This window comes from Aotus nancymaae, unplaced genomic scaffold, assembly GCF_030222135.1.
Source record: "Aotus nancymaae isolate 86718 unplaced genomic scaffold, 86718_ANA_hifiasm-v0.15.2.pri h1tg000032l_0, whole genome shotgun sequence".
NCBI classification, from domain to species: domain Eukaryota; kingdom Metazoa; phylum Chordata; class Mammalia; order Primates; family Aotidae; genus Aotus; species Aotus nancymaae.
In genome coordinates this window covers 10,516,056-10,531,345 of record NW_026988445.1, presented here as the reverse complement: position 1 = coordinate 10,531,345, position 15,290 = coordinate 10,516,056, and the positions used below count along the sequence as shown (strand labels likewise).

Sequence of the window (15,290 nt, the reverse complement as noted above, 5' to 3'; positions counted from 1 at the left end):
ATATATTATTTTAGGCCCTGCATATTTTGTTCAACATTGGTTTTAAGATAATATTGGATATAGGTCTTGTTTATTCATTTTTATGGTTATAAAACATTTTATGATAGACACACTATTCCTTCTATTATTGATGGTCATTTAGGTTGTAATTTTGGGCCATTATAAATAATGCTTTGAAATTAACCCCTACTAATTTCTGTATACTGGTACACGTAAGTGTGCATTTCTAGGAGTAGAATTTGCGTAGAATATGTTTTGTGCATCTTTAACTTTAGTATATAATATACTAAACTCTTTTCAAAGAGGTTAGCAATTTGTACTCTACTGTCAATCCGATTAGAGTTTTCTTTTGTTGTATTCTCCTCAACATTTGTTATTGTTGGAGTTTTCATAGCAGCCAATTTGTTGGGTGTAGTGATCTCTCATTTTTTTTTCTTTATAGCTTTATTGAGAATTAAGATATAATTCACATACCATACAAATTCACCCACTTAAAATATACAACTCAGTGGTTTTTAGTATATTGACAGAGTTATGCAACCATCACCACAATTTTAGCATATTTTTGTGACCCTAAAAAGAAACCCTGTACTCTCCGTTTCTCCCTACCCCTCCAGTCCTAGGCAACCACGAATCTACTTTCTACCTCTAGAGATTTGCCTGTTCTGGACATTCATACAAATGGAATCATACAGTGTGTGGTCTTCTGTAATGGCTTCTTTTAGTTAGCGTAATGGTTATTTTTTCCCTAACAGAAAATTTTGATAAAACATAATGTTTTTAATGTAATACTAGCACTTTGGGAGGCCAAGATAGGCGAATCGCATGAGCCTCTCTACAAAATGCCTCTCTACAAAAATGCCTCTCTATAAAAACTACTAAAATTAGCTGAGTGTGGTGGCGTGTGCCTATAGTTCCGGCTACTTGGGTGGCTGAGGTGTGAGGTTCACTTGAGCCCAGGAGGTAGAGCGAGGCTGCAGTGAGCTGAAATCATGTCACTGCAGTCCAGCTTGGATGATAGAGTGAGACCTTGTCTTACACACACACACATACAAATTAGTTACCTATAAATGTGGAGGCTTATTTCTAGACTCTAAATTATCTTCCATTGATCTACATATGCCTCTCATCTGTCTATATCGCCCCATTTGATTACTACAGCCTCGTAGTAACTTTTGTCATAGTGTGCATTCTCCAACTTTGTTCTTTTTAAAGATTCTTTGTTCTTCTTTGATCCCTTGCATTTTCATATGAATTATAGAATTAGCCTGTCACCTAATGAAAAAAGGCCAACTGAGTTTTTGGTAGGAATTACATGTATCTGTAGATCAACTTGACAATAGTAAGTCTTTAAACTGAGTATAGGGTGTCTTTTCATTCATTTAGGTCTTTAAAATTTTTTTAACGGTATCACTTTTCAGAGTAAAATTTTACATCTCTTTTGTAAAATTTATACCCATTTTGTTACTTTCAATGCTTTCGCAAATGGCATTGTTTTCCTAATTTTATTTCCTGATTGTTCATTGCAAGTATATAGACATACAGTTGATTATTGCTTATTAATCTTGTACTCTGCAACCTTTGTGAACTCGTTTATTAGTTCAGTAAATTTTTAGTGGATTCTTAGGAATTTTCTGTGTACAAGACCATGTCATCTACAAATGGAGATAGTTTTTCTTCTTTCTTTCCAATCTTGGATGTCTTTTTGTTATGTTCTTGCTTAATTGTCCTGGCTGGAACCACCAATATAATGAACAAAAGTAGTGAAAAATGACATCTTTTTCTTGTTCCTGATTTTAGGGGGAAAGCATGCAATCTTTTATCATTTAGTTCCATATTAGCTATGAGTTTTTCATAGATGCCTTTTATCAGATTGAGGAAGTTCCTTCTATTCCTAAATCGTTGAGTGTTTTTATCATGAAGGGTTCTTGTATTTTTTTTCATATGCTTTTTCTGCATCTATTGTGATGATCATGCGGTTTTGGTCCTGTATTCTTTTGGTATGGTTTAGATCAATAGATCACTATTTTATTATTTGCATTAGCTGATTTTCAGATGTTAAGCCAACCTTGCATTCCTAGAATAGATCCCACTTGGGCATGATATTTAATGCTTTTTGTATGTTGTTGGACTCAGTTTGCTAGTATTTTGTTAAAGATTTTTGCAGCTGTATTCATAAGAGAGACTCATCTGTAGTTTTATTGTGTTGTCTTTGTTTGGTTTTGGTATCATGGTAATACTGGCTTAGAATAAATTGGGAAGTATTCTTTTCTGTCCTTTTTTTGGAGAATTTGTGAAGAATTAGTATTTTCCTTTAAATATTTGTTGGAATTTACCATTGTAGCTATCAGGAACTGAGTTTTTCTCTTGGGTAGTTTTTTATATTCCTAGTTTAATAGAAGTCCTCAATACTTAATCAGTGTTAAAAGAGCTTTTATTTTTGGGCAGATAAGGATGATTATGCTTACAGCGCAGTAGCCCAAGATGTGTTCAACCACAGCTGGAAGACATCTGTAAATATTTCTGCATTGATTAAAATTCCTGGAGTTTGGGACCCTTTTGTGAAGAGTTATGTAGAAGTAAGTAGAATTTTCATAAAATGTATTGGTTTTATTTTGTCAAAAGCCTATACAGAGACTGCATACCTAATCTTTATTTATCAGAAAGAAACTAATGGAAAAAATTATTTAGAAGGAAACAAAAATATGGCATCTCTTTTTTGTTCTGAATTTATTTTCACCACTCTATAACCCATCGTGGCCAAATATCTATAAAATAAATAGCAGTATAGTTGTAAATGTTAATTCAATCTTACTCTTATTGAGCTTAAAATAAATACAGTAAGGTATTTTATGATTTGGTGGGATATAGAAGGAAAGAGGACAAAACTCCGAAAGTGGGTCACAATATATGAGATGAAGAATGATGACTTTTTGGAGGTTCATAAGAATGTTCTGTCATCACAGAGTCATTGTAAAAGGACTGAGGGCCTTGGTGCTAGGCACTTGGAATAAATCTTCAAAATAATTTGCTTTGTGAAAATTAATGAGTGCTAACGTGATGATTGTGTTGTCAGAAGATAATCTCCAAAATCATAACCTGGAAATTCCTGTTTAAAGATGGGAACAGAATGAAATGAACTATAATTCCTGTGTACTCCTTTGTGGCTGCAGTTATGTAGGGCACTGAGGTTAGTTGCATCACGTTTTCAAGCATTAGTATTCCCTGCTTTGAGGACTCTTATTTTTTATAGGAAGAGTATTTATGTTGAGGTTGTTGCATTTTTTATTAATAGTAACAAAATACAGGGAAAAAAATGGGAGCCCTGTCAGTTTTGTGCTTTTTAAAAAATATCCATCAGTAAACTTATGCTGTGTATTATCTTTCATATAGCTGCCTTACAGAATTCAGCTAATATATTATGATTTATTTTATATAGATGCTGGAATTCTATGGGGATCGAGATGGAGCCCAAGAGGTACTCACCAATTATGCATATGATGAAAAGTTTCCATCAAATCCAAATGCCCATATCTACTTATACAACTTTCTAAAGAGACAGAAGGCACCAAGATCGAAATTGATAAGTGTGCTTAAGGTATAGAATTTTTATCTCAATGTTTGAACAGGGTTGGGAATCTACATTAAAACATTCTTAGGCTATTGTTTTCTAACTTTTATAGCATCCACAGAAAATTACAATAATGTACAGTACACTGAGATAAATGAGAAAGTTGGCTCCAGCTGCCATCTCCACTTAAGTATCGTCCACACTATCCCCTGCTGCCCAGGTGAGACTGAGGAGAGAGGATCAGGATTTCAGAAATCTTGTGCAACCCTGGTTGGAATGCTCTGCATTGATGTTTTTTGAAAATCAACTTTATTGAAATTTAATTTTCAAACAGTAAACACTTAAGTATATTCTTGGATGCGTTACATTCATGAACCACCATGGTAATCAAGATATAGAACATTTCTGTCACCCTTGGAATGCCTTTCATTTCCCTTTGCAGCCAGTCTGTCCACACACCCCCTGGCCCCACACAATCATCGATACGCTTTTTGTCACTATAGATTTTTACCTCTTCTGGAATTTCATATAAATGGAATCTTATATATTCATTTTAATCTGACTTTTCTTGCTCAGCATAACGTAGAGATTCACCCATGTTATTGTGTATATTAGTAATTTGTTCCTTATTACTGCTGAGTAGTATTTCATTTTTATACATTCACTTCTTGATGGACATTTGGGTAGTTTTTAATTTTTGGCTATTATGAATTATGCTGATAAGAACATTCATGTACAAGACTTTGTATACACATATATTTTGATATTTCTTGGGTAGCTACCTGAGAGAGGAATTGCTGCCTAAGAGTAGTAAGGAAAGTATATGCTTAACTTCTTAAGAAACTTCCCAGCTGTTTTCTGAAGTGACTGTACCATTGATAGTCACACATCAATATATGAAAATTCAGTTTGTCCACATCTGTGCCAACAGTTGGTATTGGAGGTCTTTTGAATAATAACCTCTTGTGGGTGTATGTAGTGCTTTCTCATGTGGCATTAAATTGTATTTCCCTAGTGACTGATGATGTTTAGGATCTTTTAATATGTCTATTGGCCATTCCTATATCTTCTTTTGTCAAGTGTCCAACTACTTAGTCTGTTTTTGGGGAGATCAATTGTCTTCTTATTGATTTGGAAATTCTTACATAATCTGGATATAAGTCCTTTTTGAAGAATATGAATCACGAATATTTTCTCTCCGACTGTGCCTTGCCTTTTGGTTTCCTTAGTAGTATCTTTCAAAGAGTAGAAACTTCCAATTTTGGTGTTCAGCTTATACATTTTTTTCTTTTATGATTAGTGCTTTTTGTCTAAGAAATCTTTGCCTATCTCAAGTTAGCGAAGAGTCTCTTCTATTTTTTTATTCTAGATGTGTTATATAGTTTTATGTTTAGGCCTATGGTAGATTTTTAGCTATTTTTTTGTGGGTAGTGTGAGGCAAAGGCCAGGGTTTATTTTTTCCCATATGGTTGTTCAGCACTATATTGAAGACTCTCGTTTCTCCATTTAGTACATTTGGAACTTTGTTGAAAACAAGTAGGCTATATATGAAGTCCCTTGTGTTCTAGTGATGGATATTTCCACATCGATATATGAAAATTCAGTTTCTCCACATCCTTGCCAATACTTGGTATTGTAGGTCTTTTGAATTTGAGTTGTTGCCATTCTAGTGGTTGTGTAGTAATATCTCATATGTCCTTAATATGATTACTGTAGCTTTGTAGCAAGTCTTGGAATCATATCATGAAAGTTATACAAATTTGTTCTTTTTCAAAATTGTTTTTGGCTTTTCTAGGTTCTTTAACTTTCCATGTATACTTTATAATTGACTTATCTGTTGCTACAAAAAGGTCTTGCTGAGAGTTTCAATCTATAGACCAGTTTGAGAGAATTGACATCTTAACAGTATTGAGGTTTCTAAAGTGTAAACATGGTATTTCTCTCCATTTATGTAGGTTTTTCATTTCTCTCTGAACTTTGTTTTAGTTTTTAGTATATGTATTTTGTTAAATTTGTCCCTGTTTCATGGGGTTGTATATAATATTGCTTACATTTTTAAATTGTAGGAAAATATGTAGAAAAATAAATGTTACCATTTTGATCATTTTTAAATCACGTAATTTAGTGGCATTAAGTACATTCATTTGAAATTTTTTGCAACCACCATCACTGTCTATTTCCAGAATGTTTTCATTATTCCAAGTAGAAACTATTCATTAAACAATAACACCTCATTACCTGCTCCTCCCAGCCCCTGAAAACCTCTATGCTAATTTCCATCTTTGTGAATTTGATTATTCTAGGCACCTCATGTAAGTGCAGTCATACAACATTTGTCCCTTTGTGTCTTGCTAATTTAACTTAGCATAATGTTTTCAGGTTCATCCATGTTGTAGCATATATCAAAATGTCCATCTTTATTTAAGGCTGAATAATATTCCATTTTATGTACCTATGACATTTTGCTTATCCATTCATTTTTTTGGTAGACATTTGGGTTATGTCTGTTGTTTGGCTATTATAAATAATGCTGCTCTAGAGATTAGTGTACTTTGAGTCCTTGCTTCCACTTCTTTTGTTTGTATACCTAGGAGTGAAAGTGCTGCATTATATGGTAATTCTTTAACTTTTTGAGGAACTGTCAAACTGTTTTCCACAGCAGCTACACTATTTTACATTCCCATCAGCAGTTCCACATCCTTCTATTCTCCATCGGCTTTTTTTTGATCATTGATATCCTAGTGCAGGGGGTCCCAAAACCCTGGGTCATGGACCAGTATTGGTTTGTGGCCTGTTAGGAACCAGGCCACACAGCAGAAGGTGAGCGGCAGGCAGGTGAGCATTACCCCTGAGCTCTGCCTCCTGTCAGATCAGTGGTGGCATTAGATTCTCATAGGATCAGGAACCATATTGTGAACTGCACATGTGAGGGATCTAGGTTGTGCTCCTTATGAGAATTTAATGCCTGAAGATCTATCACTGTCTCCTATTACCCCCAGATGGGATCATCTAGTTGCAGGAAAACAGGGCTCTCACTGATTATGGTGAGTTGTATAATTACTTAATTATGTATTATAATGTAATGATATAAAGTGCACAATAAATGTAAAGTGCATAAATAATGTAATCCTGAAACCATCCTCCATCCTCAGAGCCCTGGTCCATGGAAAAATTGTCTTCTGTGAAACCAGTCCCTGGTGCCAAAAAGGTTGGGGACTGCTATCCTAGTGGGTGTGAAGGGGTATCTCAGTTTCATTGTGGTTTTGGTTTGCATTTCCTTAATGTCTAGTGATGTGCATCCTTTCATGTGCTTATTGGCCATTTGTATATCTTCTTTGGCAAATGTCTATTCAAGTCCTTTGCCCCTTTTTGAATTGGGTTGTTTGGTTTTTGCTTTTTGTTGTTAAGTTATAGGAGTTCTTTGTATATTTTGTGTTCAGTTTTTAATCATGGTATTTTACAGGTGAAAGACAAAGATCTTTTTCAAACTAAAGAAATGACAGAGAAAAGTTGTTATCTCTGTTTTCTTTTAAAAGTCTGATTATCTTTATACTTTCATGATCAAAATTGGCATTATCAAACCTTCAGATGTGGAAACTGTGTTTTATGAATTTTTGAACAGACTTTGTTTTATTAAACAATCCTTTGTTGTTATTGTTTGAAACAGGGTCTCACTCTGTTGCCCAGGCTGGAGTGCAGTGGCATGATTACAGCTTACTGCAGCCCTCACCTCCCCGGCTCAGGTGATCCTGCCACCTCAGCCTCCTGAGTAGCTGGGACTACAGGCACACACCACCACGCCCGGCTAATTTTTTGTATTTTTTGGAGAAATGGGGTTTTGCTATGTTGCCAAGGCTAGACTAAATAATACTTTTAAAGTTGCTATTTTTATTTTACTCTCTTAAGATAACTTTTGACTCATTTATGTTACAAAATATTAAGGATTGTTACAACAAAAGCAAGACTGTGCTTTCACTCAGGTTATCAATCACTAATGGTGTTTTAAAAGGTTTTTTTAAATGCTACAGAAAATAACTATGTCGAATACTTATCTCATTCAAGACAATGGATTTAGAGAAATTCTGTTTTTCCATTTAAAAAATTTAGTATTTGGAATTAAGATCTCAATACATAGGGTTAATAGCGGATTGAACATAGCAAAATAGAAGATTAATGAACTGCATAGAAAATATCAGGCTAAACCAGGGAGAACAAAAAGAATGAAAGGTGCAGAAACGAGCATACAAGTAAATTGCTGAAAAGATCTGACATACTTGTCATTGGAGTCCGAGATGGAGGACCTCTGAATAGAACAGAAGCAAACGAATTTTTTAAAAACCCTAATATTTGAGAGCTGATAGCTAAGAATTTTTCAAAACTAATGGAGGATTTCTAGTGTTCTGGTGATGTGCTATTATTTGATCTGGGTGCTGGTTACCTAAGTGTTTAACTTAACTGATTGGATGTCATGATTTGTATATATTTCTATGACATGTTATATTTCAATAAAAAAACTAAGTGAATTGAGCCATATGCAGAATTCTATAAAATCATGAGACATATGTGACTTTCCTAGGAACCCAGTTTCAGTAATATTTCTGATATTGGTGTATTGATCTTGATTGATCTTCTTAAAAATGATTAAGAGAAATTAACAAAATTTACTTTTAATTTTGTTGGAAATTACTTCAATGTAAGTTCAAAGTACTTCAGTAAGCAGACAGGATGAATTCATTTCTAATATTAAATGTGTTAAAATGAAGAATACAGTTTTACTTTAAATTCTGTTTTTGAATATTCATAAAAATAGTCCTTCCTATTTTTAAAAAGAAAAACCTTTAAATTTTTTATTGTGTAAAAGGTTGTTAAAATATTTACTCACATACCCTTAGTAGACTGTGTTCCTGAGCACAATCTGTGAAATTACCTTCCAGCCTTTTTAGTTTTTTTGCTTTATATAAATGTCCTGTGATTTTTCTGTTCAGTAAATAAGTATATTTTCTGTGTGATAATTGATTTTTTCTTTATATTTTTCTTCAGTCCTGGCTTCTGAAAGAAATTATTTTAATTTCTTAAGCACGGTAAATAGTATAGATGTGTATATGGGGCAAATAGTAAGTCCCTGTCTGTTTTCCTCAGTTCTCCTGACTATCTTGTTAGCAGGAACTTAAAAAAAAAAAAACAGGCCAGGTGCGGTGGCTAACGCCTGTAATCCCAGCACTTTGGGAGGCCGAGGCGGGTGGATCACGAGGTCAAGAGATCGAGATCATCCTGGTCAACATGGTGAAACCCCGTCTCTACTAAAAATACAAAAAATTAGCTGGGCATGGTGGCGCGTGCCTGTAATCCCAGCTACTCAGGAGGCTGAGGCAGGAGAATTGCCTGAACCCAGGAGGCGGAGGTTGCGGTGAGCCGAGATCGCGCCATTGCACTCCAGCCTGGGTAACAAGAGCAAAACTCTGTCTCAAAAAAAAAAAAAAAAAAAACAGTTTTACAGAAAATGCTTTTCTATACTTAGATTGAAACTAGAATAGAAAGCAAGATATTTTAAAAATACTTAATAAATGTAGAGTGTATTAGACAGTAAGAACTTTATTTTGAAAGTAGCTGAAATTTGAGAAATGCTTTTACAAGTATGTAAAAATTACAAGACTGTTCTTTCTTTCAGATTTTGTATCAGATTGTGCCATCTCATAAATTGATGTTGGAATTCCATACATTACTTAGAAAATCAGGTAATAAGTAAAGTTTGTTTTATACCTTGTGTAGACAAGCTGTAGACCAGGGACCAGCAAACTATGGCCCATTGGCCAAATCTACCCCTTGCCTGATTTTATAAATCAAGTTCTGTTGGAGTCCATTTGTTTATGTATTGTCTGTGGCTGCTTTGGCACTGTAGTGACAGAGCTGTGTAGTTACGATAGAGAATGTATGTCTTGCAAAGCTTAAAATAGTTACTGTCTGTCCCTTTATAGAAAAAGTTTGCCTACTCCTGTTATACAATGAAGGCAGCAGTTTGCAAAATAGAAATGGCTTCAATTTATAGAATTCACTCCATTTTAATCCCTACTAGATTTCAGCACACCATAGAAAGAGTATACTCCTTCATAGAAGGAAATCAACTGGCTAAGCCCAAACTGGTCCTAGGACTGCCTAGGTTCCTCTCTGAATGTAAGAGAACATGTATAAAATGCCCAAACAGGGCAGGTACTTTAAGTGTTCTCAGTAGAGGAGTGTAACTCATATTGGGATCAGACTCATCACCATGACCTCATTAACATGGGTGAAATTACCCTGAGTTTTTTAGATTCATCACAGGAGTAAGAGCATAATGAATTTTTAAAAACTGTTAGAAGGCTTATGATTCAGTATTTTATCAACTATATGGATGTAAAGTACATATACAATTGATAAAATATATACATGTATATTTTAGCTTGGTACACTTTAATACCTTATGTAAACTTGAACTGTTACAACCATTACAGAAAAGGAAGAACACCATAAACTAGGGTTGGAGGTATTATTTGGAGTCTTAGATTTTGCCGGATGCACTAAGAATATAACTGCTTGGAAATACTTGGCAAAATATCTGAAGAAGACCTTAATGGGGTAAGAAACATGAAGTATTTATTACTAGATCATCATAAATAATATTTCCCAATATTTTAGCTATTATCTATCAATTTTGAAACATCTTTGCTTATGTTTTTGAATTTCTTGAACTGTGTCCAGCTGTTTTCTGCATACATTTTCTTCTGAAGCAAAGAAATACAGAGTCATGAGGAAAACACACAAAAATTCTATCAATTTTTTGTATGCTATTGAAATAAATACTGTACTTAGCTCTACTGTTTGGTAAGGAATACATAGGTGTTTTCCCATTGGAAATAAAGACTAGCAGGGATCACTCTTTGCTAAAGACTCTTTGTGATTTGTGCATCAATTTGGAAAATCACATGAGAAGCAGCTTTCCTCCTACCTGTGTTTGATCATTTTCGGTGGCTATTTTTAGGACCTCACAAGATCATCATACCCTATTTATTCATCAAATACTCATTAAATCCATTGTGACTTGGGTATCTAAAAGTGTACCTCTGATCTTAATCTTATTAGCGTCACATTTTGAGTAAAAGAAAACGAGTTTCTTGTTATTTTTACTTAGTGTGTGGTAAGAAGGGATATCACAAAATTGTTTCATATATTTATTATATCCATTTTAGTTGTTAGGCAATTCATTATCAGTTGGAACTTGTTTCAGGCTTCAGAGCTAACTTGTCCTGATAGAACAGTGCTGTTAATAAAATGGTTTTGCTGTCATGTTGATGCACTCCCTGTAAACCACTTTCTAAATCTCAAGCACTGAATAAACTCCTACTAGATTATAAGGTCCTTAAAAGCAAAGAGGTTCATTTTTTTGAACTTCTAGATGTTCTACCATAGGGGGCACATGGGTGCTAAGTAAGTACTTGTTCAATTAAATTACAGAGATCTAATGTACATCACAGACTGTAGTTAATAATACTGTATTGCATGTAGGAAATTTACTAAGTAGAGTTCAGATGCTCCTACCACACACAACAGTTAACTATATGTATATAAAACATGTTGTATACCTTAAATATATACAGTGAAAGAATTATTCACAGACACATAGCATTGCCTGCATTTAACAGTTAAACCTATGTGTTCATGTATTTGTATAATAATGGTATCTTGATTTGGATAATAATTCATGGCAGCATATATTTTTAAATAAGGTTTTACTTAAGTAATAGTAATAGATAAAATTGATTGAATATTTACTATGTACCAGACACTATGCAAAGAGCTTTATATGAGACCTGCCATACCCTACTACTGGAATAGTTTAATCTTATTAACAGTCCTATGAGATCGGTACCACTAATGTCCTCAAGGACACTGAAGCTCAGAGAGGTTCAACAACTTGCCCAGGATCACATAGATAATAAATGGAAGAGCTGATATTTGAATCTAGGATTGTGGCTTCGAGTCTGTTCTGTTAACTACTGTGCTAAAGTGTCTGTTTAGTGAAATGGAAAATGGGAGATGGAGATGGAAGAGAACAAAAAAGGATTTGCGTTCCTGCTGTTGCCAATCATGTGTTATGCCTTTACCATGTTCAGAATTTAGTTTGGAAACACCTTCCTTGTCATCTTTCCATAGACTCTAATTAAGTCTAAATTCTGATAATATAGATTTGTTCCCATCATTGACCTTCTCTTTTCACATTTTTCTTTTCCAGAAACCACCTTGTGTGGGTTCAGGAAGAGTGGAACTCCAGGAAAAACTGGTGGCCAAGCTTTCATTTCAGCTACTTTTGGGCAAAAAGTGATTGGAAGGAAGACACAGCTTTGGCCTGTGAGAAAGCCTTTGTGGCTGGATTACTGTTAGGGAAAGGTACATGTTTTTGTTTTCTTTTTATCTAGACACAGTTTTTTGGCTAAATTTGAAATTACGAAGTATGGCCTTCATTTAGAGCTTACCTAGTATGGTACCTAAAAATACTAGGCACTTAAGAAATAACTGCTTGCTGAAAGAATGAATCCAATTCAGTGATTTCATATTATTGATTGTGATTGGTTTTCACCTTCTGACTTGAGTGTTGCTAGGGGGCATTAAGATACGTGATACAGACTTTTCACAATAATTGACCATTTAGCCTTGGTTTTATAGAAAGTTTACTGAGATTTTTTACTTTATTAAATGTATGAAAATATTATTTATTGACCTCACTGTTCTTTAATAGCTCCATATTATACTAATATTTACTTATCTCTTCCTGAAAGCATGAAACATTTCCTCTACTTAAGAGAAAAAAATACCTCCTACTAGCATGTGAAAAAAATCCTCTTCAAAGAAAAGGGATATTGATTTTTTCTTCAAAGAAAAGGAATATTTTGGGTGGTAAAACTCTTACCTGCTTTGTACCACTGAAATATGAAAAGGTGGCCAGTACTGAAGTGAAACTGCCACAAAGTATGTCCAGAAATGAAGAAAGTAAATCTTCAGTGACCACTAGTAAGCAATCCATTGCTTTGGAGTTTAAGGTGTGCTGAAGAGATTCTCCAATTCACTTTTGAATATGGTTTCTATTATTTTGGAATTAGTAGTCTCAGTGAATGTAATAAAATTTGATTAGGAAGAAAATAAGCCGGGTGCAGTGGCGCGTGCCTGTATTCCCAGCTACTCGGGATGCTGAGGTGGGAGGATCGCTTGAGTCCAGCAGTTCTGGGCTGTAGTGCGCTATGCTGATTGGATGTCTGCACTAAGTTTGGCATCAATATGGTGACCTCCCAGGAGCAGGGGACCACCAGGTTGCCTAAGGAGGGGTGAACCAGCCCAGGTTGGAAACGGAGCAGGTCAGAACTCCTGTGCTGATCAGTAGTGGGATTGTGCCTATGAATAGCCACTGCACTCCAGCCTGGGCAACATAGCAAGACCCCATCTCGAAAAAAAAAAAAGAAAAGAAAAATTCTCTAATACACTGATGACAAGGAACAGAAAGGTGATTTGGATTGTCATTTTCTACTACTTTATGAGTAGAGAGGCATCTAGCACAATTATTTAGAGGTCTCTGAGAAGAGTAGGAAGATCTGGGTTAATTTTGCGGTTCTCTCACTCACTTGCTATGTAACTTAGGTCAAGCAATTAGCTTTTAGGAGCTTTTTCTGTGAAGTGGGCATTGTAATACCCATCTTATTGTTGTAAGTATCATGTGAACATTGCATCAAAGTGCTTCATAATTTCTAAAGTACTCTACAAATATCAGGTATCGGTTACTCCAGCAAGAGCCACATCTCCTCTCAAGCTGTTAGTGTGGGGTTGAGTCAGTCTATTCATTAGTTAAGCTGGATTTTCTTCTTCTCTGGTTACCAACCTTACTTTATAGGATTCAAATTCTAGTCGTGGTCTGCCTTTGCTTTGTGCTTAGAGTGGGGTATGGTGGCTATCTTTCCTCCTATGCCCTGCTAAAAGCAAGCTAGGCTCATTTCTCCTTGGAGGGGCCTTTTCTTGTTGGGATTGAAACTGCTTGGTTGCCTTGCGATTCCAGCTCTCTGGTGGACTCGAGAGTTAATATTTGAGATTTATTAAGCTTTTTCTCTGTTGGAGTGGGAACCAAGTTATTCCCAGCTTTCTGTGTAGGTAGAGGCAAAATTCTGTGTGCAAAGTATTTTGTTTTTTACTAAGGTGAGTATGATATGTTTAGAAACACAAATTATTTTAGTAATACTACAGACACCACTGCTTCTCAGCTAGTAAAACATTACCAATTCTGAGCTGGGTGCAGTGGCATGCAGTGCTCCTGTAATCCTAGCTGCTTGGGAAGCTGGGGTGGGAGGATTGCTTGAGCCCAGGAGTTTTGAGACCAGAGTGTACCACATAGTGAGACCCCATCTCAGGAAAAACAACGAAACAAAACATTATCAATTCTGGCATACTAGTTTCCGGAATGGTAAAAATGGTTACTATAGGTACGGTATATGTCCTTGCATTTTCTCAGAGAAGATACTGCATACAAGCTGAAACTGTAGTGAAATTAATTTTTCATATGTGATTTATGGTCTTGTCCATTTACCAACTCTAAAAAGAACTCAATATCCAGTTTACTTTTTCTTACAGAAATATGATTCATTTGTCTGAAGTATTTGACAAATACCTGACAGTCCTTTGTGTTGTAAGACTATGAAGAGCAGGTGGAACTTCTAATGAACATGAGGCACCTCTGTCAGAGATACATGGTCTCTACTTTGCTGCCTGACACATGGCTGGAATGAATAGATAATGTCTGACCATTTCTAACCTATGATTTGTTTATTCTAATCATTCACACCAAGATTTTCTACAGAGAACTTTCTTACTGTTATAAATGTAACTTTGGCTGATTTATAAGCTAACATTGAAAAGGAATCTATACAAATGCGCTTCTAGAGAAGGCTCATTTAATACGTGACTGTATACAATATGCCTGTCACCATCGCTAGGGTATAGGAGGAAGGGTAGAAAACAAATTAAAGTCTGTGCTTTAATTATGATAGATTAGAAACATCTTTGTATATAGGAGGAAATAGATTTCATTGGACACAGCTGAGAATATGCTTAGGCCATATTGGTGTAGATAGTACAAATTTATTTTCATAATCATTAGTGTGCCAAAGTTAAAGCAAAATTTTTAAAATGTAGAAATATACTTGAGAAAAAATGATGAGTATTAAAACTTTTTATTTTGCTTTACTTTTTAGGTTGTAGATATTTTCGGTATATTTTAAAGCAAGATCACCAAATCTTAGGGAAGAAAATTAAGCGGATGAAGAGATCTGTGAAGAAATACAGTATTGTAAATCCAAGACTCTGATGCTGGATTTTAGTTATTTCACAGTAGTAGCTACACAGTAAGCGGCTCAGTAGTTACTGAATGTATTTATGTAGTGTATTAAGAAGCTTATATGAGTCTAAAAAACTTATTTTTATATTTTTAAATTTTTTTTATAGCTGGAGAAACAATATTACTGCCTTTGCTCTTTGTAAATATGTCTGTTTTCTTTTTTGTAATGTTAAATGTTACATTTGTTAAGGAATAATTCTTTAAATGAAAAAATATTTAACTAGAGAATATAATATAGCTCTACAGCAGTTATTGTTTGCAAATAATTTTCCTCTGGCTATTGTGTAATAAAATACAACTTGTACTGTGAAA

General features: G+C 34.8%; 1 protein-coding gene across 3 annotated transcripts in view; it reads left to right on the top strand.

The window, feature by feature from the left end:
- Positions 1-15,290, top strand: part of TAF1A (TATA-box binding protein associated factor, RNA polymerase I subunit A) — a 30,929-nt gene extending 15,639 nt beyond the window's left edge. For 2 of the 3 annotated variants that reach the window (XM_021677287.2, XM_021677286.2), the window contains exons 6-11: positions 2,449-2,579; positions 3,440-3,598; positions 9,240-9,306; positions 10,060-10,183; positions 11,838-11,992; positions 14,836-15,288. In XM_021677287.2, coding sequence (XP_021532962.1) covers positions 2,449-2,579; positions 3,440-3,598; positions 9,240-9,306; positions 10,060-10,183; positions 11,838-11,992; positions 14,836-14,948 — 749 coding nt within the window. In that variant the 3' untranslated portion in view covers positions 14,949-15,288. Of the gene's footprint in view, positions 1-2,448; positions 2,580-3,439; positions 3,599-9,239; positions 9,307-10,059; positions 10,184-11,837; positions 11,993-14,835 lie in introns of all 3 variants that reach the window. The other variant, XM_021677285.2, reaches the window with a different exon arrangement.